General features: G+C 40.0%; 4 protein-coding genes across 4 annotated transcripts; 2 read left to right on the forward strand and 2 right to left on the reverse strand.

Moving 5' to 3' along the window:
* Window positions 1-341: 341 nt before the first annotated feature.
* Window positions 342-5,172, reverse strand: selenop2 (selenoprotein P2). The gene is made up of 5 exons (XM_077614848.1): window positions 5,130-5,172; window positions 4,633-4,889; window positions 2,640-2,852; window positions 2,362-2,470; window positions 342-1,006 (listed from the first exon to the last, which is right to left on the reverse strand). Exons 2-5 carry the CDS (start codon window positions 4,857-4,859, stop codon window positions 737-739), a joined length of 819 nt encoding a protein of 272 aa, XP_077470974.1. The 5' UTR covers window positions 4,860-4,889; window positions 5,130-5,172; the 3' UTR covers window positions 342-736.
* Window positions 5,173-8,588: 3,416 nt separating this feature from the next.
* LOC144086198 (THAP domain-containing protein 1) lies at window positions 8,589-15,181 on the reverse strand. Its single transcript, XM_077616043.1, has 4 exons — window positions 14,581-15,181; window positions 14,311-14,470; window positions 13,085-13,260; window positions 8,589-9,254 (listed from the first exon to the last, which is right to left on the reverse strand). Exons 1-4 carry the CDS (start codon window positions 14,728-14,730, stop codon window positions 8,874-8,876), a joined length of 867 nt encoding a protein of 288 aa, XP_077472169.1. The 5' UTR covers window positions 14,731-15,181; the 3' UTR covers window positions 8,589-8,873.
* A 265-nt stretch (window positions 15,182-15,446) lies between these two features.
* On the forward strand, window positions 15,447-19,150 carry toe1 (target of EGR1, exonuclease). The gene is made up of 8 exons (XM_077616042.1): window positions 15,447-15,925; window positions 16,386-16,426; window positions 16,511-16,607; window positions 16,754-16,912; window positions 17,481-17,594; window positions 17,765-17,913; window positions 17,986-18,148; window positions 18,297-19,150. Exons 1-8 carry the CDS (start codon window positions 15,812-15,814, stop codon window positions 19,044-19,046), a joined length of 1,587 nt encoding a protein of 528 aa, XP_077472168.1. The 5' UTR covers window positions 15,447-15,811; the 3' UTR covers window positions 19,047-19,150.
* An 867-nt stretch (window positions 19,151-20,017) lies between these two features.
* tmem53 (transmembrane protein 53) lies at window positions 20,018-23,854 on the forward strand. Its single transcript, XM_077616279.1, has 3 exons — window positions 20,018-20,699; window positions 21,842-21,945; window positions 23,121-23,854. Exons 1-3 carry the CDS (start codon window positions 20,645-20,647, stop codon window positions 23,820-23,822), a joined length of 861 nt encoding a protein of 286 aa, XP_077472405.1. The 5' UTR covers window positions 20,018-20,644; the 3' UTR covers window positions 23,823-23,854.
* Window positions 23,855-24,745: the final 891 nt, after the last annotated feature.

Genomic DNA, 24,745 nt, shown 5'->3' on the forward strand with positions numbered 1-24,745 from the left:
TGACTTAACAGACCATCTTATATTTAATGTTATCATTGCGAAAGTTAATTACGTATAATCAATGAAGCACAGGACAAGAAGAGAGTGTAAGCAATAAAGAGACTAAGGTTTGCCCAGCATCAATGCAATGCATCTAGTTCTGTGTGAGAAACAGCAATGTTCCGTTCCATTTGTCTTTCCGCACACATCCATCTGCAGCTTCCTCTTGCTAGGTTTGAGACTGTGGACTTCATTAATTGGAGGAGACAAGGAAGAACAGGAACTACTGCTTCTACATACAGGTAGAAAATCAGTACAGAGACTGCACGATCTGCCTAAAATAAAACCCCTAACAAAAGTAATTCATTCATTTTCTGAACCACTTTATCCTCACTAGCCTCAGGATGGGTGCTGGAGCCTATCCCAGCCGACTTCGGGCCAGAGGCGGGGGACACCCTGTATTGGTGGCCCGCCGATTGCAGGGCATAAGCAGACGGACAACCAATCACACTCACACCCATACTTAGGGGCAATTTAGAGTGTCCAATCAGCCTACCATGCATGTTTTTGGAATGTGGGAGGAAACCGGAGTACCCGGAGAAAACCCACGCAGGCCCGGGAAGAACATGCATGCTCCACACAGGTGGACCGACCTGGATTTGAACCCAGGACCCCAGAGCTGTGAGGCCAATGTGCTAACCACCCAAGTCACTAGGCCGGCCCACAAAAGCAATATGAATTAAAATTGTCATCCATCCTAATTAGCATTTTCAGTATGAATACTGTGGTTTGAGGGAACGTGAGAGTCGGGATGATGATGATGTTGATGAAGATGAGAGATTCTTTGAGTTGTATTATGGTCAAGCTGATATGATTGTGATTGATTCTGGTGGCTGTGAGGAAGATGATGAGACTGGCCATAGTGGTGAGTAGTCAGTAGTTTTTTGGGTGAAGCCGTGGTGTTGTTGACGTTCGACGGCACTGTATCATTTTTTGGGATGATTCCATTCGTTGATGTAAAATTAGCCTGGGGATGATATAATGATTTAGTTAACTACTCATCTGGTTTCTCGACCTAACATAGTATGTTAGTATTCAGTTCAATAATACAATCAACATTTTTTGAAAGAACATATAATATGATGTAGTATAATTCTAGATGACAGTCTGAAAAAGCTCTTTTATTAGTTCTCCTTAGACTTTGAGGACCTAATGTGATGGGTGTGATATTTATAATGAGATGGTGGAGGGATGCTTTGTATGATTAGGCATGTACTTATCGGTATAGTATCGTATACTACTGACTGCAATTGCCACATCAGCTATTGAGGATGGACTCAAGTGGTACGGTGGTCGCCTCATTGCTTCTCTGCCCAAATTCAGTTACTAATTAGCCATGGATCGAAATAAAAAAATGTAAGGTACAGTGGGACCTCGACCTACGATCAGCTCATGGTACGACGAAAATTTCGATCGAATAATTCGCCCGCGATACGATCAAAATTTCGAGATGCGACCAAGCCAGATGGCCATGACATGAGAGGCTGTTTATCATTGTAGCGCACTGTCTTTTTTGGCCGCATCTCTTTTGTCTAAACAGATATCTATGAGCACTGAACGATTTATTCAGACGAGTTTCGACCAGGAAACGCACAACGCGCATGCACGGGCAAAAAGAGGGCTTTCTGGGTAATGAAGTATACTCGTGCACACAACACCGCCCAATTTTAGATATATTAAACACATTTTATTACTATTAAACCACTAGTTATGTGTTACTTTGTTAATAGATGGCAAATTAGAAGAAATAAAACATTTTTTTCCAGTCCAATATCCTGTTTTTGGTGTTTTTTCAGAGGGTTGGAACGAATTAATTTGTTTTTAGTTCATTTCAATTCGAAACATCCGCTTGAGTTACGAAAACCTCGACATATGATCTCGTCCCGGAATGGATTAAGATCGTATGTCGAGGTACCACTGTAATCTTTTTTTCCCAAATGAATAAAATTTACAAATAAAACACATTATTCAAAAGAAGTATTCCTATCATCAGTAAACTTATCAAATGTTCCACAATTGTATTGTACTCATAAGAACTGAGTTACAAATAGGGTATTTTATTTTTGAACAGGTTAATTTTCTGGAACTAACATTTTTCCTTTCATTAAGCTTCAATTCAGTGTTGCCCTCCTTTGGTTACTATTACTATAACACAAAGATACATCCAATTAGTATTGCCACTCATATTTATAATTACAAAATGGAAAATACAGATTTTCCTAAATACAATTCCATGTGTTCTCATCATTTTGTTTTAGTTTTCACAATGCTGTTGTTGTTAAATTTGGAACAATGCTGTGTTGTGTATGCATGATTACTTACAGTACAATTGCAGATGTTATTAAGATAGGTGGCTCTGATGGCAGCCTCAACATAAGGATACTGCAGGAAACTGTATGGAAGCACTATATGGAATGTGAGGAGACCACACCTGGACAAAACATCACCAGCAATAAAAAATAAATACCTTTGATATTTTGTGGGTTCCTGTCGTCAACTCAAACTGTATACGACTATTGTAAGAATATTTTTTTCTTAGTTGTATCTTGAAAGAGTAAAGATATGTTTTGGTTCACTTGTAAAGAGGAAGCTCAGTTCACCTGTCATAGACTAGGAAGTCATCTTTGTCACCCTGCAGCGCTTCCCACACATCATTTTGAAAGGGAGTCTGCTGGTACACCGGAACTTCAGGAGGCACTTTTCTTTTCAGCTCCCAGTACATTGCCCTCGACAGAGAGTCTCGCTCGTTTACTATCATGAAAGACACCTCAGTCAGGTTGTTCCGGTTCAGCCTGTCACGCAGGCCTCTGATTCTAAAGATTGAGACAAAAGACTAAACGGTCAAAGTTCAATAACTGCTATGCACTGTAAAATGTTTCATTTCAATATTTTTACTTGAAAAAGCCATTCCATTTGTAAAAAGAGACATTGACTGCCTTCCCCACAGTCGTTATTTTCGTAATTATTTTTTTTACAATGGTTTTAATATCGACATTAAACATAAAAACAAATAATAGTGATTTTTTTTAAATGTATTGTTTTAAGTAAATGAAATCCTGTATTTGATACAGCTACATTCTTTCTGCTTGTCTCATTAGCTTCACAAACTTAACAGGGTAATGCTGTCTGCTATGTCCCTCATGTTCGCATAATTCCCTTTATCTGATAATGTCTTTTAACTTATCATTATTTTGCTATATGTATTGTCATTGCCATGGCCTTATTTTTGATATAATTATACGACTCACAGAATGTGAGTGCTATAATTAGAGGAAAACCTCAGTGTCAAATTAAAATAGACTATAACTTTTCAGGACGGCCTGGTAGCGCGAGTGGTTAGTGCTTCTGCCTCACAGTATGAGATCTGGGTTCAAATCCAGCTTGTGGGTTTCCTCCCATATTCCAAAAGCATGCATGGTAGGCTGATTGGACCGGGGTTCAAATCCAGGTCGGTCCACCTGTGTGGAGTATGCATGTTCTTCTCGGGCCTGCGTGGGTTTTCTCCGGGTACTCCGGTTTCCTCCCACATTCCAAAGACATGCATGGTAGGCTGATTGGACACTCTAAATTGCCCCTAGGTATGGGTGTGAGTGTGAATGGTTATTTGTCTCCTTGTGCCCTGCGATTGGCTGGCCACCAATTCACCCTAGTGAGGATAAAGCAGTTCAGAAAATGAGATGAGATGAGAGATAATTTTTTCAATCTAATGGAATTTTACAGTCATCAATGTCCATTTCCACCTTTTCACCGTTTCCGCACATTTGCACAAGTTGCTACTTTCTAAATAGATGAACAGCCAAAGGTTTTTTTTTCCATTTTAGTCAAAAGTTACATCAACTACTTTGCCTGACATTTGCTTGACCATCAAAAGTAGACTGTCAACTACTAAGTATATGTAAAATGTAGATGAATAGGGACATGGATTATTCCAGCACAGTGTAAACCTGACTTGCTAATGTAAAAAATACCTACAGTTGTGGTCAAAAGTTTACATACACTTGTGAAGAACATAATGTCATAGCTCTCTTGAGTTTACAATTATTTCTACAACTCTGATTTTTCTCTGATAGAGTGATTGGAACAGATACTTCTTTGTCACACAAAAACATTCATGAAGTTTGGTTCTTTTATGACTTTATTATGGGTTAACAGAAAAAGTGATCAAATCTGCTGGGTCAAAAATATACATACAGCAACACGAATTAGCAATTTTGGTGACTTAGAAAGTTGTGTCAGAGAAATGAGCTTCATAGCATGGCCTCTTAAACTTCTTGTGAGTGATTATGAGTGACTACAGCTGGTGACTTCTCTGAGGCCATGGCGGAATGTTTTTTGTGACGAAGAAGTATCTGTTCCAATCACTCAATCAGAGAAAAATCAGAGTTGTAGAAATAACTGTAAACTCAAGAGAGCCATGACATTATGTTCTTCACAAGTGTATGTAAACTTTTGACCACGACTGTAAGTCTGATGTTTAAGGCCAACAGTCTCGTTGATTAAATTTTGTGTTGCCTTTTAAATCAATGTTCATCTCAACAAGAGTTATCATAATACAGCTTCTTTCAAATGGATATCAATTCAATATTTTCATACCTAGAGGCCTGAATGAGACAAAACTGTCAGCTAGCTTTGAGTAGTGCCACCACCACGACTTTTCCCAGTACTGCCTGCATGGGTGCTTGTTGAATGATATCCCAGTAGGGAGCAGGTTTACAGATCCTGGTGTCTGCGTCCTGCGCCTCGACCAACAGACTGCCTTGGGAGGCTAAAAGCAGACCTGGCAAGGCCGTACATGTCCACAGCAACAGGTGGGAGAACATTGTCCCCTCAGTCTGTCAAAACAGCCCTGCCTGAGAAAGCACACGATGAATCCATGCATATTAGTTTTACTTAATAATAATACATAAACTATAAACTCTTCAACACTGACACGTGCATGGTATACTATTTTAGACAGTGTGATAATAAAATACAATAAAAAATAAACAAATAAGGTGAGATACATTAGGATTGCCATTTTTTAAATACATTATTTTTATATATTTCTTTCAATAAAGCAAAGTCCAACCATAGTAACACAGTGAACTCACCTCTATTGTATCCGTGCTGTCCTCTTGACCCAAAGAGATGTTTACACCTCTGCTGTTTTTTTAAAGCTTCTGAGCTGGACCCTTCCCCCAAATCAATCAAAAGGTGGGCTGAAACACTATCCACTATGTAACTCCAAGTCCATGGTCCATTCCATTTGTTTAACTTTCAAACACATTTAAAAGTAACTTGTGTACAGTAAACTGTAATAGTACAGACAATACCACTTTTTGTTTTCGTGCCTTGTACTTTTGGTTAAATGAGAACACCCACATTAACAAATGTAATTATGAGGTGAGTCTCTGCACAAAAGATAAGATGTTTTTGAGTGCATTTTTGTAATTATTATTATTTTTTAAATCATGAACCAGTACATTATTGAAATTTCACGAGCATCAATGTACATCTAGTAAATATGTCTATTGTTTTGTCACCTCTGACACAGTGACAAAAATTGGGCAGTCAGGCAAACTCCATGTGACTCAAAATCCACAGTTTGACCTTTGGAAGAAAGTAAGAGGCCCAGATCAATGAAAATCAGGACCAGAAGATCAACGGAAAAAAAAGCTCATACAAACCAAGAGTTTTTAACAGTAAATAGTGCTGTGCATACAATTACTTGTTTTTCATTGGCTGGTAACTACAATACAGTAAACGATATACACACAGTGTTGGTGGAAGTTCATTTTCTATGTGAAAGATTTCCATGTTTATGTCAGGAAGTTTAAAATAAATTGTCTGGCAACCAATTCAAGGTGTCCTCCGCCTACTGTCTATAGTTGGTTGGATAAGCAACTGGTTCCAGCCAACCCTTGTGAGGTTAAGGAGAATGAATGAAGGAAAGAAAGACTGAAAGTTCTACAATTTGTGTTTGTACACAAATGAATTCGTTGACAAGAAATGTTCACGGAGCCAAAATAAATTTACGTTTAATTAAAGTCCGACAACAACATTCCATCACCTAGGGTACTCGGACGTTTGGTCGCGGACGTTTGGTCGCCGGACGTTTGGTCGCCGGACGTTTGGTCGCCCGGACGTTTGGTCGCCCGGACGTTTGGTCGCCGGATGTTTGGTCGCCGGACGTTTGACAACATGACAGAGAATTTACTGATGAAACCAGCTCTCAAAATTATATTCACCCGGGCGACCAAACGTCCGGGCGACCAAACATCCGGCGACCAAACGTCCGGTCACGATCACCTAGTGAGGATAAAGCGGTTCAGAAAATGAGATGAGATTACAAGTTTATTTAGCTAGATGATTATAAATCGTTTCCCCTCCTTATAGGGTCACAGATCAATTTGAGCCAATCTTAGTTGACTAGGGAGAGAAGTCATGGACTGGTCGCATGTCAATCTTAAGGCCAATAAAAATAACTAATAATATAACATTTAATACATGTAGACCAAATGAAGTGTGAAATAGGGAAACTCAGTTTAGCTTGTTCAACCTTAAAACTTTTCACTGTGAACCAAAACTTTCAGAAGTCCAACCTTAATTTCATGGCATTTACAAGAAACAAGGCAAAGCACCTTCTTCCACACATGTGGACACTTGGTAATAGGTTAAAGCCTGGCTGTTGGATGAACAACATTGCGATCACAACGCTGCCTAGATCTGTTCTACTTGTGAATGTCTCATCATTTTTATGCTGCTTTCTAGTCTTTTGTCATGTATTGCCTTATTGAATTTATCTTCAATCTGCACAAGGGACTAAAGATGCCTTTGGCTATAATCTTACATATGTATGTTCATTAACATGAAAATGTATAAGTTCATTAATATGAATTGTCCCTTTATTAAATAAATCAAACTCAAATATTCGAGAGAAAAACCATCATTCAAATCATGCAAAAACTGTCTATCACATCTTAATATCTGAACATTTTAATATGTAAACTACAGTGCAATCACATTTGTAAATGAATAACTTCTGGTTTTTGAAATGTAAATTAACCAATATACTGTCATAAAACAACAACATTGTAATAACTGCTTTAATCATGTGTTCAGCATTTGCTTTAAATATATCTGGTGCCACCTAGCGTTGTGAATGGGTATAATGTCTAGACCCCAAAATTAAGACGACTGACACGTTTTCAGTCTTATTTCAATGCAAAAAACACCGTCTTAAAATCGGACCAATAGGATATTACTAAAAATAACTACATCAAGCCTGCAAAATAGTAACTTTATCTGGCTGTTTCACTCTTTAATTAAAATGCTTTAGCTATTGCAACATCAACACAAATCAAGAATAATAATGATTATTAGGGATGTTTCCGATCATAAATTGGATTGATTTTTTGGGGAAATTGGACCCGATAAGCCAAATTTTTAGAGGATCGGAATTCTGTCGTGTTTCAAATTTTAGGAGGAAAGTGTTTGGAGAGCTAATACAGTATGCTAATTGTTAATTTTATCCTCATTACATCTCATTTTCTGAACCGCTTTGTTCTGCTTTGTCCTCACTAGGGTCACGGGGGGTGCTGGATTCTATCCCAGCTTACTTTGGGCCAGAAGCGGACGACAACACACTGACTTGGTGGCCAGCCAATCGCAGGATGCAAGGAGACAAACAACGATACACTAGGGGAGTGTCCAATCAGCCTGACATGCATGACTTTGGAATGTGGGAGGAAACCAGAATACCTGGAGAAAACCCACGCAGGCCCAGGGAGAACATGCAAACTCCACACAGTTGGACCGACCTGGATTTGAACCCAGGTCCCGGTCCCCCACTGTGAGTCCAACGCGCTAACCACTAAACCACTAAACCACCGGGCCACCCTATTTTTATCCTGATACCTTTTTTAGGAATTATATTTGTTCAACTTTTTGTTTAACAACAATTCCAGGTATGTTAAAATAGGGATAATTGTAACAAAAATGACTGCAATATTATAATGTTTTTTTTAAATTGGCGATAGCACTTAGTCATGAAGTGAAACTGAAAAACAGGGGATAGACCCAATCGCAGGGAAAAGGGAAGCAAAGAATGGTAGTGTACTCAAAAGGTTTTATTAACGAGACCAGAACAACCAAAAATACCAGGGCGGGGCTTGCACTCAGATCTAACACATCTTGACAAGGACACAAAGAAATTTACAAACAAAGGGGCCTTAAATACACAGACATGAACGAGACATGGAGAACAGATGAGTGACACATAAGGCAAAAGATGTGTCTGGGTCACATAAGGGAGGTGACAACAGTTGAAATCAATGAACAATCACAGCAACAAGTTACACAGAGGGAAAATGCAAAGACTAACAAACCTAACAGTACCCACCAACCAAGGGATAGATCCCAGACGTCCCAAAAGCGAATCCAAATGATAGTGGTGAGCACTAGACGTGTTTGTGATATGAAATTTATTTTGTCATATTGCTGAAATTCTCCTTATCCCCTGTAATAGGGGGCAGACCTTGTTAAGGATACAACTAAGACAAAAACAGTAGTAAGTATTAATTGCTTTATTGTGGTCCATGCAGTGCCTTCTTTGAACAGTGTACATAATGAAGTTGCAAAAAAATGTATTCATTGAGTATCCTTTGGTTTTTTATGCATAACTTTCTGGTCATAGGGCAGATTTTGTCGCAACTTGTCACCCTATCACCACAGTGTAGAGTACTCGTGGTTTGCTTAGCAACGTTGAGTGACAAGACCAAAACGTGACATCTCAGGCAAACAAAGCCACTTGAGGCCATTATTGATATGGTATAAACAGCTAAACAAACAGCATATCAGGACAAGACACCAAGAAGGTCTTCCTCATCATTATCGCCAACACCTGTTGGGCTATCACAGTTTGCCATGAGTCCCAGGCCCAACTCTGCTAGTTCTTCACAGCTCATGTCAGTTGTTACCATTAGTTTGGTTTCCAGGCGGTTACATAGAGTTCGATAGGATGGTAATGGATAGCCTAGCTCTCGCAGGTATTCATAGCCTTTGGTACCTACTGCGCTTCGGATCTTTCTGGCCTTAAGGATCGTTTCTGGAGACCACACGGCTCGTCTGGATCGCTTGGTAAGAGACAGGGCACGGATCTGGTCCTCATATAGAAAGTTCTGGAGTCCCTTCTCAATCCGGTCGAGCCGGTAGAGACGTTTCTTCATCTCCTCTGCCTGACAAACACAGAAAAATGTTATGACATGAAGAAGATAATAGTTAGTGTTATCATGCACCTGACATTCTTGTTGTAATATTTATTCATTTTGTGCATTGCAGTGGAGCCCATCCCAGATGCTTGATGGGGATATAAAGTTGTCTTGAAGCCCAAGGGGTTAACAAAGTTAAGAATTATATGGCTATAAATCTATTCAATTTCTAAACCATTTTCCTCACAAGGGTCACAGGGGGTGTTGGAGCCTATCCCAGCTAACTATGGGCACCACATAGGGGACACCCTGAATATATGGCCAGTCAGGGCACAAGAAGATGGACAACCATTCATACTCACACTCATACATCGGGGCATTTTAGAATGATCAAACAGCCTACCATGCAAGTTGTTTTGGGGATGTGGGCGGTGACCGGAGTACTCCGACAAACCCACACAAGCCCAGGGAGAACATGCAAACTCCATACAGTGAGGACCCACCTGGGATCGAACCCTTGACCCCAGAACTGTGAGGCCGACATGCTAACCACTCACCAACGGATCTCCCATCTAAGGCTATTTGTTTAAGAAATTTAAAGAAAATGAATGTGCTTGTGTTACTATATGAACAAAATGCTACAAGTAAAATACATTATTAGTAATTCTGTTTTAATTAGAAATAATAGCTTGACCACAGTGTTTGGCTTTAACGAGATTTATTTTTGAAAATTCATTTTAGAGAATTATGCAAAAGAAAAGTTGATTCGCGATTGCAAACCCTGGCGGGACAAGCCGAAAGGTGTAATAGTAGTTAATTAGTTTTAGATAATATACTTTTACGGCCCGTAATCTCCAAAATGTAAGATGACAGGTCTGATTATGGGCAATTGCTTTATACTGTAGTCTTTACTACATTTGTAATGCCTGTTAAAATCATTGAAGTACTTTCTAAAGCAGTAACTTCATCCAGCCATGGTCAGCGATTATAGTCAGGTGCTTCTTGTTCCCACAGAAACCTTATTGGTTAAACGGACTGTGCTGGATCAGTTGGAACAAAAACGTGCACCTACAGTGGCCCTTGAGGTCCAGTTTGCCCACCCCTGCCATTGATGTTGAATCAAGATATGAATTGAATCGCTTTTGTGAGTAAAAGATTCACACCCGTAATGTATACACAGAGTCCTCAAATTACAAACAAGTTCTGTTCCTCTGCTAGCAATGTAACCTGAGTTTCTGAGAAAGTTTGATTTCACTGAAATTTAGATAATTATACAAAAAAATAAGAGTTGGCAAAGTGACAAAGTGGTTAGCAAGTCCGCCTCACAGTTTTGAGATCAAGGATTGAATCCAGCGGTGGGTTCCGACCTTCTTGTGTGGAGTTTTGTATGTTCTCCATGTGCCTGTGTGTGTTGGTTAACCACTCCAGATTGTCCGCAGGCATGAGTGTGAGCATGAATGGTAGCTCATTTCATTATGCCCTGGGATTGGCTGAAAACCAGTTCTGGGTGTGAAAATGTACATGCATGCAAACATTCACCATACGAGTGGTAGAAACTGGTCTGCCAGAGTATCTGGACATCCCGCTTACAAGCCTTTTGCTCGGTACTGGAATTTAGTAGCAAAGCCCAACTGAATCATTCGTGCTTAAAAGTGAACACTAAACATGCAATTATACTGCTTGGAGTTTGTTTGCGCTCACGGTGTCGCAAGTATTCTCAAGCATACTAATCAATCTCACAAATTTCACCGCCCTCACGAAACGTCTACAACTGGGGCATCGATCGCCAATGTATTATTGGTAGATCGCCTGAGAGTAAGACTTTATACAGTCTGTTAGTTTCCTTCGGGCAAAAACAATATCTCATTTGTACGGCGAGATCACAATCTGCCCACCGAAATACTCACCTTTTTTGAACATGCATATCTGAATCATTTAACAATCATTAGGCTCCTATCAGGATCTTAAGGGTGGTCCCGACAGCCTCACCTAACATAAACGTGTCACAAGGTCTTAAGTCCTTCCTTTGATGTTGAACAGATTGAGACTTGCTGCATCTATGCTTCATTTCAGCGCCCTTTGTTGCTATCAGTGGCGGGCCGTCAGGGCCTTCAAGGCATTCTCTGTTGGCCTAAGAAATATCTGAATCATAAATTATATTTTGTCCATCAATACTTCAGCCATTATTTGTTGCTAGGGTCAGAAATCTGCCTCAAGGCCTTCACAATCAGTTCTGCAGGCTCTGCTGCATTAAACAAGCGTCAATAAGACTGTTGCTTTAACCAATCAGATTTTGAGTTGGCAACACCACAATGCCTTGTCGAAGGCGTAGGGATACGTCATTGCCTTCTCGCAGGCGTAGGGATACGTCATCGCTTTCACCAACTATGATTGGCTAGTGATTAGCCAGAGCTACCAAACTGTATCTGTAGCGAGCTGCACAAGCAAATATATTGTTGTGTTGATTTAAAGCCATTTTCAAGACGGACTATGCCAGAAATACGACAGGACAAGCTCGACTTTCAGCATTAGCTTCGATGGCGATAGAAAAGAAGGATGAAAGAAAGGAGGATGGATATTGTGTACAGTTAAAAATGATTTTTGGTGAGTAAAATATGGCTATATTCCGAAATAATATTTCAATTGTGGGCCCGGTTCTGATATCTGAAAAGCTCCAGTGTTTGTATTTAAGCTCCAGTGTTTGTATTTAATCACTAAATGCTGCTAGGAAGTGGATTTCACCCCATTTTAGTGCAATTTTTGCCGTTTCGCCATTGACGTCCATCGCTGTCTTTTCTATTTGGACTACCACTGGTTGCTATAATACACATCTCAGGTGCCCTCCCTCCAAACTCAGTGCCGAGTGACGACCACCCCAGGAGGAAGGTCCCTTGAACAAGGTAGAGGGCGGGAGGTTAGTTCCAAGCAACAACTGTGACAAATCTAATTTTAGTCATGACGTAAAGGTCCATTTTGTTCCGGGAGTTGCGGCCCGACCGCATGAGATTGAGACAATTCCCGGCGCTGTAAGGCAGTTTAGCACCAGATTCCATTCAAAATAAAGCCGTTGTCAACGAGGATCGCGGAATCTGTCCAAAGTTTTAATTTTCATGACCATATAAGATATGTATTTACTTTTTTCATGAGCTCGTAATGTCCTCATGCAGAATAAAAGCCAACCTCACGCGACAATTACATTTTAATTATTTGTTTTGTGATACAACAACAAAAAATTAGCACTTATCCATCCTTTATTCACAAGTGGTAGTCACGGTGGGACGTGACTTCTTCCAGTCGGACTCATGTTATCGCAAGATTGTGCCTGAATTTCCGTGTTTTCATGGGAACTCTCGTGGGTTCCTCTGACTGTCGCAGAAATTCTTTACCGGTGGAATTTGGCCTGTGACGCTTTCGTTCCATAGGCAACGCAGTCGCTCCTAGTGTATTTGGCGACCAAAGACAGTCATGACAAAAAAAAAGAATGCTCGAGATTGAAAGAAAGTCCTAAATCTATGAGCTCAGCTGGTTCACACTTTTGTTACATTGCTGGAAGACTCCAGCTCTCATGGCAAGTACTTATATATGAAAGTAAGTTTTATACTTTGAATTTCTTTTTCAGATTATTTAACCTTAAAATGATGCCTTACATTATTAATAACATGGCGGGCATGGGAAGCATTGCACGCATTAACTAAAATGCAATTATTTCGTATGCAGAAAATACAGCCAGGATAGGAGGAAACTCGCATTACGAGCTTTGTCGCGGAACAGACTGGCTCATATCATGAGGGTCCACTGTATCTAAGCACTCCCATAAAGTGCCTGTCAGTAACCATGACAGTAAAACAGGTATTTACCTCCTTCTGCAGTCTCACTGTGTGCTGCATCTCTTTCTCCAGTTGTTTCTTAAGCAAGTAGCACTGTGTACAGGACTGCTGGTCCATTGCTGTCCTATCTCCGTTCTCCTCTTCCAGGCCAAGCAGCGGGGTGCGTCTAGCATAGCCATGGTCTCCAATATTCAGTTCCTTTTCCACTATAATCAGAACATAATCAATTTTTTAAGACATTCACTAAGCTTGATGTTCTGAATTGTTGCATGCCAAAAGACTTCAGCGTTCTAAAATATAGTAAAATGCTATGAATATTATGCATCATTATAGCAAAATGCTATGCACAATATTGTGTATATATAAGGAACACTATATCTGTAATCAATACACATTGTAATCAATACAGTTTTTAGCCATATTATGACATCACAATATTTTGCCATGATCTTTGTTTACAATCATGAGCCGTTGACCCCTGAAAACTAAGTTTGCATCAAATATGATACATATACAGAGACAGATGAAAAAAAGGCATTTTGGAGGCATAAAGTATGAATATAAACATTGTCTGGATAGAAATGTATGGTCTATATGATAAATGTTTTTTTCATAAAAACCTAAGGAAAAATGGACAAAACATCCAAACCAATGGAGAAGTACTTAATTAACCAGTAATAAAAAGAGAGGTGCTTTATTTCCATAATTTAGCTGCTTAGCCCCATCGTACACCTGCCTGCAATACCGCAAAGTATACCAAAGTATCACAATTGTCGTATTGTGTAAATAAAACTGCGACATTGAACCAAAATATTCACATTTTGTTAAATCCTTAACAATTATTGAACCATGAAATTAAAGCTGCAATGATATCAAGCCGTGATATTCATATCAAGACTCAAGTCTCGTCATCAATCTAAGAGACATTTAGTTAAATGTAGTTAAGTAAGGCGGACAGCCTCACAGTTCTGGGTCGGATTCCAGGTTCGGACCTTTCTGTGGGGAGTTTGCATGTTTTCTCCCACATCCCCAAAACATGCAGGGTAGCCTGGTTGAACACTCTAAATAGCCCCTAGGTGTGAGTGTGAATGGTTGTCTGTCTCCTTGTGCCCTGCAATTGGTTGGCCACCAATTCAGGGTGTCTCCTGCTTGTTGCCCATAGTATGGTGGGATATGCTCCAGCACCCCCCTGCGACAAGGATAAGTTGTATGGAGAATGAATGAGTGTTGTTATGTACATGTAGAGCAGAAGTTACCTAGCTCAGTTTTCAAGGGGAGTAAAATGAATGGAGCTGTAACTGCTGGGTATGGAGGTTCCCCAGCATTGAAGAGAGTTGGGATGGCATTAGGCTTCAGTTTCTTTCCTCCAGCTGGAGACTTTGCCAACTCCTCAAACTGGCTTTCCTCAAAATGGTCCTAAATTATGAAGACAGCCATAGTATGCACATATGCAATACAGACACCATATTACCATCCCTTAATAATATATTAGGAATCCCTAAAACAATGACAGTGGTAGTACTTACTTGGCACAGTCTCGAATGTGGAGTTGGCTCGAAGTCGCGTCGGCAATTCACGACCCATTTCTTCTTCCTGACGGGCTCTTTAGGGAATCTGAATAACTGTTTTCCTATGCTGGTTGAATTGGAACAGTGAGGAGCCGAGCATCCACCCATTGCACGCAAAAAACTATATATAAAACGTCAACGTTGTTATTTTCTTACACTAGCAGACGCGCTGCAGAGGGGTAATCATTACTTTGTGCAACTAAAAACTCGCGTTTTCATCGAAATAAAAATATTAATTTTGTCCGATTTTTGCTCAGTCACATAATTAGAGGCACTCGGTAAATTATTAGTGCGATATTAAGAGACGTCAAAGAAAGATAATTTCATTGAACTAGTAAATGTTTCTGACTTTGTTTGAGCCAAAATGGTATCCGTAACCTCGCCGGATGGTAGGTGACGCTGTGTATATGTGCTCATTGAACGCCTGAATAAAAAGAAAACGATCCCCCCAAAAATCACGTCCGATAAGTCATATGAATTAAATGCTGTGTCATTTATTACAATTATAGTATATTATGTTCTTCTGAATAAATAGGTTGTATTAAAATTAATGATGATAATCGTAAAAAAAAAACTGCCAGCAAATCAGGCTTATCGTAACCTCTATGTGTATGGTCGTATACATATCACATATAGAGAAAGCTAGATGAGTATAATGCGTGATACAAGTTAAACTTGGACAAGCTTCATTATTTCAAAATAATATATTTTTCAACAGATAATCTGGATAATAACCACGTGAAAAATGTTTTTCATGAGCACAAATGAAATCTGTTGGGACCTCCAGGGTTAACAGTATTTAAGCGGAGAAAATGCTGTCAAATGGTCTGCAAATGGGAAATGTACTGTGTTAAGATGGCCGTCTGTTATCTACGCCGCCGTTTCTGACTTTTCACATCTTGCCCTCTATGTGTGACGAATAGACCCATTCTACCATCATCCGAAGCACGTTGTATCCAAGTTTCTCTTCTGATTCTTGCCTCCATTTGGCACTTGTTAAAGTGGTTCTTTCGCCCTTTTGAACAATTATTATTACACAATCATCATTGTGTTACATATTCTCAGAGAGCAGTTTAGAATGCAAGCAGATGACAAAGTTTATTCAGCTACCAAAAACAAAGGTTGAATGAACCGCAGCATTCTTTTTTTTTCTGGTTTTCAGATTTAGCAGATTGACAATTGATTCAACATGACATCATCATTTGTTATCCCTGTTATTGATGTCCACAATGGCAATTTCAAAGAACTTTGGCCAGCAATGGTTGTGGCTCTTAAAACGTCTTCCTTTGTTGCTGTTGATACGGTACGTAAATGATAACTTTCCTCTAGTTAGTTTATTGCTTGTTGGATGGTATATATGAAATGACAACAATGTCTAATTTTCTAAACCACTTTATCCTCACTGGGGTCGCGGGGGGTGCTGGAGCCTATCCCAGCTGACTACGGGCCAGAGTCGAGGGACACCCTGAATTGGTGGCCAGCCAATCGCAGGGCACAAGGAGACAAACAACCATTCACGCTCACACTCATACCTAGTGGCAATTTAGTGTGTCCAATCAGCCTACCATCCGTGTCTTTGGAATGTGGGAGGAAACCGGAGTACCCGGAGAAAACCCACGCAGGCTCAGGGAGAACATGCAAACTCCACACAGGTGAACCGGCCTGGATTTGAACCTAGGACCCCCACTGTGAGGCCGACAGGCTAACCACCTCGCCTTGACATCAATATTTTAATCCTAATCATTTTGAAATTGATGTTACAGGAGCTCAGTGGCCTTGGAAATAGAGCATCATTGCTTGCAGCGTAAGTTGCGAGGTTATTAAAACCACAAACTTAAACCTCATGTCTTGTACCCTTCAATAAACGTTCTTAAATATTTGGTTTCAGCTCCATAGAAGACAGGTATAACGCCATTTGTCATGCAGCTCGCTCTCGTTCAATCCTCTCCTTGGGAATAGCCTGTTTCAAGAGGGTAGACAACAAGGTACATATGTGTATTGTACTGTTGCTTCATAACTGTGACATCGAAGTGTTTTAAATTTTAAATGTAGGATATACATATCTCTAACGGATTGGATGTCCTTGATCATGTTAAAACTTCAAAATATGTCCATGTCCCTGTTTATGAAGGCAGACGATACATACCTGGTTCAGGTGTATAACCTCACCTTACTATGTTCAGAAGAATATATCATCGAGCCTCAATCAGTGCAGTTCCTTGTTCAACATGGATTTGACTTCAATAAGCAATATGCAGAAGGAATCCCTTATTGCAAGGGCAATAATAAGGTAATTATCATGCTCAGCCGGTTGAATTGTCTGAACCATAAAGCGTCATCTAGCTTTAATGTAACCACAGTTTGCCAGGGGTCCTCAAACTATTCCACAAAGGGCCGCAGTGGGTGCGGGTTTTCATTTCAACCCATAAAGAGGACACCTTTTCACCAATCAGTGGATTGCAGTCAGGTGCTTCGTGTTTTCTGCAGAAATTTCATTGGTCATAGTCTCTGTCCTGGGTCAGTTGGAACAAAAACCTGCACTCACAGCGGCTCTCGGGGGCCGGTTTGCCCACCCCTGCCTTACTGCATTACAATTTTGTTGGACTTGTTAGAAAATAGGAAAATAGAATAGCAAACTTCATGGAACTTGATAATAAGAATGATGATGATGATAATAATAATAATAACAATGATACTAATAGTTATTATTATTCGCATTATTATTATTGCTGTTTTTATTGTTTGTTTTATTGTACACTGAAATGAAAAGACTGATTTTTTTTCCACAAAGTATCGTGTTTTGGCATAATACATGCATATCAGTCACTCATTGGTTCTTAATTCTCTCTGCTTTAAAGGGTGGATCAGACAACCAAGGTGTTCATATTCGGGCTTTATTCACTGAGTTACTACGTGCAAAAAAACCACTGGTTCTCCACAATGGTCTAATTGACATTGCTTTCCTTTACCAGGTAGTGTATTTTTGTTCATGGTAGTTTTATTTGTTGTTGTGTATTGACCTTCATTTGTGTGGCTTCTAAACAGAGCTGTTAGTACTGTTTGGCTGTTAGTGTTTCAACTGTTTCACTAGAAGTTAAAGCCTACTGACATTTTTTTCTTGATATTTATTGTATCCTTTTAGAATTTCTATGCACATCTACCAGATCGTTTGTCCACCTTCACAGCCGACCTTTCGGAAATGTTTCCTGCAGGCCTTTTTGACACTAAATATGTCACAGAATATGACCTTCGCTTCAGTGCTTCATATTTGGAATATGCCTACAAAAAATGGTGTGTATGGTGCTTAACGAATGTCAATGCGATTAAGATTGAGTTCCCCTCATTTTTGTCTGTTCCTTACAGTAAACTAGATAACAGTCGAAATGAGTCTTCTATTGAGAATAGTCGTCGTGTCTACTTAGAGTTCTGTCAATATTCTGGAGCCATGGCCAGATATGTAGACTACAAGTACTGTCCACCTGGACTTCCTCATTCAGATCAAGCTGCCGTCTGCCTGTCCTTTTCGGTGAGTCTCACATAAACCTAATGTATAAGTAATCAAAATAAGATTCTGTTATCTATAGTTGTGGCTTTGGAACACATCAGTTTATCACTCAAGGTTCATGATGATATTTTATCAAAATGTCCCAATTTTCTCTTTGTCTGTTTGGCAGGCTTTTGGTTGGTGTTCAAAGGGTACAAAGTGTCCTTTGTCCCATGACACTGACCTGATCATTCTCCAAGATGATACATCTAAGGATGACAAGAGAAAAAAGAGGAAGCGTCAAAGGAAGAAAAAGAGAGGAAAGCTAGAGGAAGACTCATCAGTTTTGGAAGGTGCTCCTCAAAAAAAAGTACCACATCTGGAAATGAATCCAGATCTGGAAATGAATCCAGATCTGGAAATGAATCCAGATCTGGAAATGAATCCAGATCTGGAAATGAATCCAGATCTGGAAATGAATCCAGATCTGGAAATGAATCCAGATGAGAGCCATCAAGTAGTGACTACAGCGTGTCTGGAAAGTGCAATTTCAGCAGATGGTAATTCAAACACAGAAAACCAAGAAGATGAAGAAAACGTGAAAACAGAGAAGAATGAAAACACCATATGTGAGGAAAGGTTAGAGTCGTCAAACACAGATATGACCACCAAAACAAGTGAAAACAAGGTGGAATCCGGCTCACACCGTGCTGGCTTCGATGCCTTCATGACAGGATACATATTTGCTTACTCATGTACCCTGGTAAAAAAGGAACAAGACGATGCGAAGGAAGAGAAATGCGTATGGTCTCCGACCTCCTTCAATAAGGTTTATCTCAGCGGAAAGGCAACTCCACTCAACATTGTCAAGAGCACCTTCTCCAAGTCGTCTAAGGCACACGTGCATAAAATGCAAATGGTTTGGGGGGGAAAGCCGTGAATCATTATTAAACACCTTTCTTAAGAACGCAATTACAAATTGTTTGTTTGGGAAATTAATTTTCTTAGATGCTTTTTAAAAAATAAATATATTTATATATGTTATTATTGGGTTAAAAAACTGCTGGAAATATAGAAATGTAGCTCATCATCATCATTTTCTGAACCACTTTATCCTCACTATAGTCATGGGGGATATTGCTGGAGCCTACCCCAGCTAAGGACACCCTGAACCAGACAACCCAACCACTCACGCTCACACTCGTACAGTTGTGGTCAAAAGTTTACATACACTTGTGAAGAACATAATGCCATGGCTCTCTTGAGTTTCCAGTTATTTCTACAACTCTGATTTTTTTTCTGATAGAGTGATTGGAACAGATACTTCTTTGTCACAAAAAACATTCATGAAGTTTGGTTCTTTTACTTTCAAATTCTTAAAGATAACCTAAAGTCATCAGCCCGAAGACTGGGTCCTGGGGGCAGTTGGGTGTTCCAACAGGATAATGACCCCAAACTCACATCAAAGAGGTAATGGAATGGCCTAAATCAGGCTAGAATTAAGGTTTTCGAATGGCCTTCCCAAAGTCCTGACTTATACCCCATTGAGAACTTGTGGACAATGCTGAAGAAACAAGTCCATGTCAGAAAGCCATCAAATTTAACTGAACTCCACCAATTCTGTCAAGAGGAGTGGTCAAAGATTCAACCAGAAGCTTGTGGATGGCTACCAAAAGCGCCTAATTGAAGTGAAAATGGCCAAAGGACATGTTACCAAATATTAGCGCTGCTGTATATATATTTTTTGACCGAGCTGATTAGATCACTTTTTTTTTCTGTTCACCCATAATAAAGTCATAAAAGAACCAAACTTAATGAATGTTTTTGTGACAAAGAAGTATCTGTTCCAATCACTCTAGCAGAGAAAAATCAGAGTTGTAGAAATAACTGGAAACTCAAGGGAGGCATGACATTTTGTTCTTCACAAGTGTGTAAACTTTTGACCACAACTGTACATCAGGGCAATTTAGTGTCCAATCAGCCTACCATGCATGTTTTTGGATGTGGGAGGAAACCTGAGTACCCGGAAAAAACCCACGCAGGCCTGGGAGAACATGCAAACTCCACACAGGTGATCCGACCTGGATTTGAACCCAGGACCTCAGAGCTGTGAGACGGACACGCTAACCATTCGAGCCGCCCAAAATGTAGCTTGTATTCCTTTTTTTCTGTTTATAAAAAACATTTTGTGAAATTAAATAAAATCCTGTAAACTAAATGTTTTGACTGCCCGGCCTCGAAAGCTTAGTGGACCAAAATGTTAGAAATACATAGTATCAATATTTCAGAAAATATGCACCAAAATAATGGGCCTTCCATCCAGAAGGGGGCAGCATTCTATTACCGAAGTCTGTGCTGAGAGGCAGAAAAAGAGAACTTCCGGAATGAGCACCTTGTTATATGCGCTATAACAGTTGTTTTAGTTAAACTGCATTGTAGATTTTGCTGTAAATATAATAACACTCGTATGACTTAATAAACTGCTCTTTCTTTAACGAACCATTCCAATGAAATTAGCATCCACTCCAGCAAATTAAAATGGAAAATGATGGAATCGACTACAATATTGTGTTTCCACACGAAAAGACCACAGGTGAGCATCGGTCATATTACAATATCCTACACTTGCTATACTTTCTTGCTTATAACAAATAGCCGAGCTGTCGGCTTAACGAATCGGCTAATATGACAATTTACCTGCCCAGCTCTGTCAAATTATTTCGTGGTTTAGATCACTTTGTTTGCCGCGAGTAATGGTCAAGTGTGCTGCGGGAAATTAAAGAAGTCACACAATGAAAGATTCGGAGAGAAAAAATAATACGAATATAACGAGAATAAAAATGAACTATTACAAGGTTAAAATCAAAATATGATGAACATTAAATTATCGATTATAATATTGCCATTACAAGATTCAAATTGTGGAAGTCATTTTGTTGTTCATTTTTCTCTAACATGACCCGGTTGTTTATTAGTTTCTAGGGCATCAACTTTTGCCGACGTGAAGTATGTGTCAGCACAACATTTTTTTCCATAATATTAAGAAATCTCATCTCATTCTCTGAACCGTTTTATCCTCATTAGGGTTGCAGGGGGTGCTGGAGCCTATCCCAGCTGACTCCAGGCCAGAGGTGGGGACACCCTGAATCGGTGGCCAGCCAATCGCAGGGCACAAGGAGACTCACACTCACACCCATACCTAAGGTTAATTTAGAGTGTCCAATCAGCTTACCATGCATGTTTTTGTAATGAGGGAGGAAACCGGAGACCCGGAGGAAACCCACGCAGGCCCGGGGAGAATATGCAAACGTTACATACATGGACCAACCTAGATTTGACCCCAGGACCCCAGAGCTGTGAGGCCGACGCGCTAACCACTCGCCTCACCGGGCCTCTATTAAGAGATTTAAGTAACATTTGGAGAAAAGTCAAAATTATGCGATTAAAAACATGACATTGCTTATTTTTGCATCAGTTGAATTGGACATCAACTTTTGGTGACATTAGATCAGTGTGAAAAATTAGATTTTGGAATAATTTTGGAAGTTTTTGTGATTGCTACTTTGATGAGAATGACTATAGTTAATATAGGCTCCATAGTTTTAAATTAAAAGATTTTAAGATGCTGGCCTTGAGATTTTTTTCAATGCAAAAAGTGTGCCGCAGCTCAAAAAAGGTTGGGAAACTCTGGTTTAGTTAAGTGATGTGATATCGTAACTCTTTTTTTTCTTCCAGAGACACACTGGCAGGGAACAAAAGAGCCTGTTGTGATATTGTTGGGATGGGCAGGCTGCAAAGATAAACACCTCACCAAGTACAGCTCCATCTACAATGACCAGGTTAAAGGTTTATTGGTTCAATTTTCAGTGGTACCTCAAGATACGAGCTTAATTCGTTCCGAGACTGAGCTCGTATGTCAATATTCTCGTAACTCGAACGAACGTTTCCCATTGAAATGAACTAAAAACAAATTAATTCGTTCCAACCCTCTGAAAAAACACCAAAAACATGATATTGGATTGGAAAAAATGTTTTATTTCTTCTAATTTGCCATCTATTAACAAAGTAACACATAACTAGTGGATAGCACTAAAATTATACAGATTTCGAAGTGGAAGAGAAAGAGAGACAGACAGAGAGAAGGGGGGGGGGCGTTGATTGACGTTAACACGCTCGTTTCATAACATAAATAAATTTAAATGAACTTGGATTACAATGCAGACACTCAAAAATAAGTTTACTCTAACCTTACACTAAACTTAATTCTAAGTTTGTTTTACATTTTTATATCTTTCTCCCGGCCGGCCGGGTTGGCTCTGTTTGCCCCGCCTCCACCGTTATTTTCACTATCGATGGGCTGTTTGCTTTTGTATTCCATTCCAAATATTCCGAAAATGATGCACACAAATGTCCTCACAATAGGATAACGCACAACCACTTGCCAACGAGAAGTACTCTTGTATTAGCAATCGCTCCGCCAACAGGAGCTAACAGGCTAAGGGGGGAAAAATACTGAAAAAATGCAACGCCCCGCCGAGTGCTCGCAGAGACATTACAAAGAGGGAGTTGCGACCAGAGACATTACACGAGGGAGTTGCGGGGAGAGAGCCAGTGCCCCTGATGATCTTATGAGCAGCCAACGAGCAGTAATATATACTCCTCGTATTAGCGATCGCTCCGCCACTCGCGCTGAGTGACAGAAAAAAACACTGAAAAAAACAACGCTCCGCCCAGTGCTCGTAGATATCTGTTATACACAAAAGAGATGCGGCAAAAAAGAGTGCGCTAAAATCATAAACAGCCTCTCATGTCTTGGCCACCTGGCTTTCTCGTATCTCGAAATTTGTCTCGTATCTAGAGATAATTATTTGCTAGAAATTTTACTCGTATCTCGAAATGCTCGTATGTCGGGGTGCTCGTATGTCGGGGTGCTCATATGTCGAGGTACCACTGTATTGGTGTTTTTCACATAAAATATACATCCTTACGTTTTTGTACCTTCCCTCCAATATAGGGATGCGTCACTATCCGATACACAGCTCCTCTCAAGACAGTATTTATCTCCGAGTCTTTTGGATATAAAGAACTTCGAACTACAGCCCTGAAGTTGCTGGAGATCCTCTATGACTATGAAGTGGAACAGAGTCCGATTTTCTTTCACATATTCAGTAATGGTGGCTTCATGTTGTACAGATATATTGTAGAGCTCTTGCACAGGGACAAACAATTTAGTTCCCTGTCTGTAATTGGGGCCATCGTGGACAGTGCTCCTGGTAGTGGGAATGTTCTTGGAGCAGTAAGGGCTCTGGCAGCCACCTTGGGGCCTAAAATAAGTCCTTTTTTGAAGTATGTCCTTATAACGCTCTTTGCGTTTACTGTTTTCCTGTTGCGAATTGTCCTGTACCCCTTGACAAAGTACGTGCATAAGAACCACTATGACGCAGTGCAAGAACAGCCACCCGCCTGGCCTCATTTCTTTCTCTACTCAAGTGCTGACCAGGTGATCAGGGCAAAAGACGTAAGACTCTTTGTGGACGCCTTGAAGTTTAAAGGAGTTCGGGTGGACAGTTATGATTTTGTCTCCAGCGGCCACGTGAGTCATCTTCGGGAATATTCAGAGCAGTACCCATGCAAATGCCGTAATTTCCTTATGACTTGTATGAAGGACACAAAAGGGGGACACACTAAAACGAGACAGCGGGTTCGGGATCAGTGAAGCATGTCTAAATAAATAAAAATCAAAGTGGAGGGCAAGGTTATTTTCTTCTTTTTTTTAAATTGACTATTCACGTGCTAGGACATGCTGAAAGAAAGATGTGACTTGATGCCATTTATGTCTTGACTGTTTTTCTGCACAACAGTGGGGTTGATAGTAGGCCTGTCATGATTAAAAAAACAAAAAACATTTTGGGTGATGTATTTTCCCAGGGGCGTGAATGATTCGCGTGTCAACCTCACAGTAGGGGACCTGGGTTCAAATCCAGGTCAGTCCACCTATGTGGAGTGTGCATATTCTCCCTGGGCCTGTGTGGGTTTTCTCTGGGTACTCTGGTTTCCTCCCACATTCTAAAGACATGCATGGTAGGCTGATTGGACACTAAATTGCCCGTAGGTATGAGTGTGAGCGTGAATGGTTGTCTGTCTCCTTGTGCCCTGTGATTGGCTGGCCACTAATCAAATTGTCTCCTGCCTCTGGTATGAAGTCAGCTGGGATAGGTTCCAGCACCCACCGCAACCCTAGTGAGGATAAAGCGATTCAGAAAGTGTAATAAGATGATTATTTTCCCAGGAACTATATATGATCGGATTTTGGGGTGCTTCTGTCATTAAATTACATTATATTAGTTACGGGTGTGTATTGCCTCAAATCTGGTGATATGATACTTATCACGACTCAATTTGATCTCGTTTAATCCTGATACTACATTTCAACGCGATTATGATTTTTGTATATCACTTTGCATGAAGAAAGCCAATGAAAATGGGAAAAAGTGCATTTAGTATATCAATTTAGTATTGCTGAAACCTCATTCAGCACCAAAGTAAACATGTTTTATGTTTGAACATGTCATTCAATGTATAGTTTTTGTTGTTTTAGTGCAGACCTGCTTTAGTCCAAACTTGTTTAAATGCAGGATT

Source organism: Stigmatopora argus, chromosome 12 (assembly GCF_051989625.1).
Source record: "Stigmatopora argus isolate UIUO_Sarg chromosome 12, RoL_Sarg_1.0, whole genome shotgun sequence".
Classification (NCBI taxonomy): domain Eukaryota; kingdom Metazoa; phylum Chordata; class Actinopteri; order Syngnathiformes; family Syngnathidae; genus Stigmatopora; species Stigmatopora argus.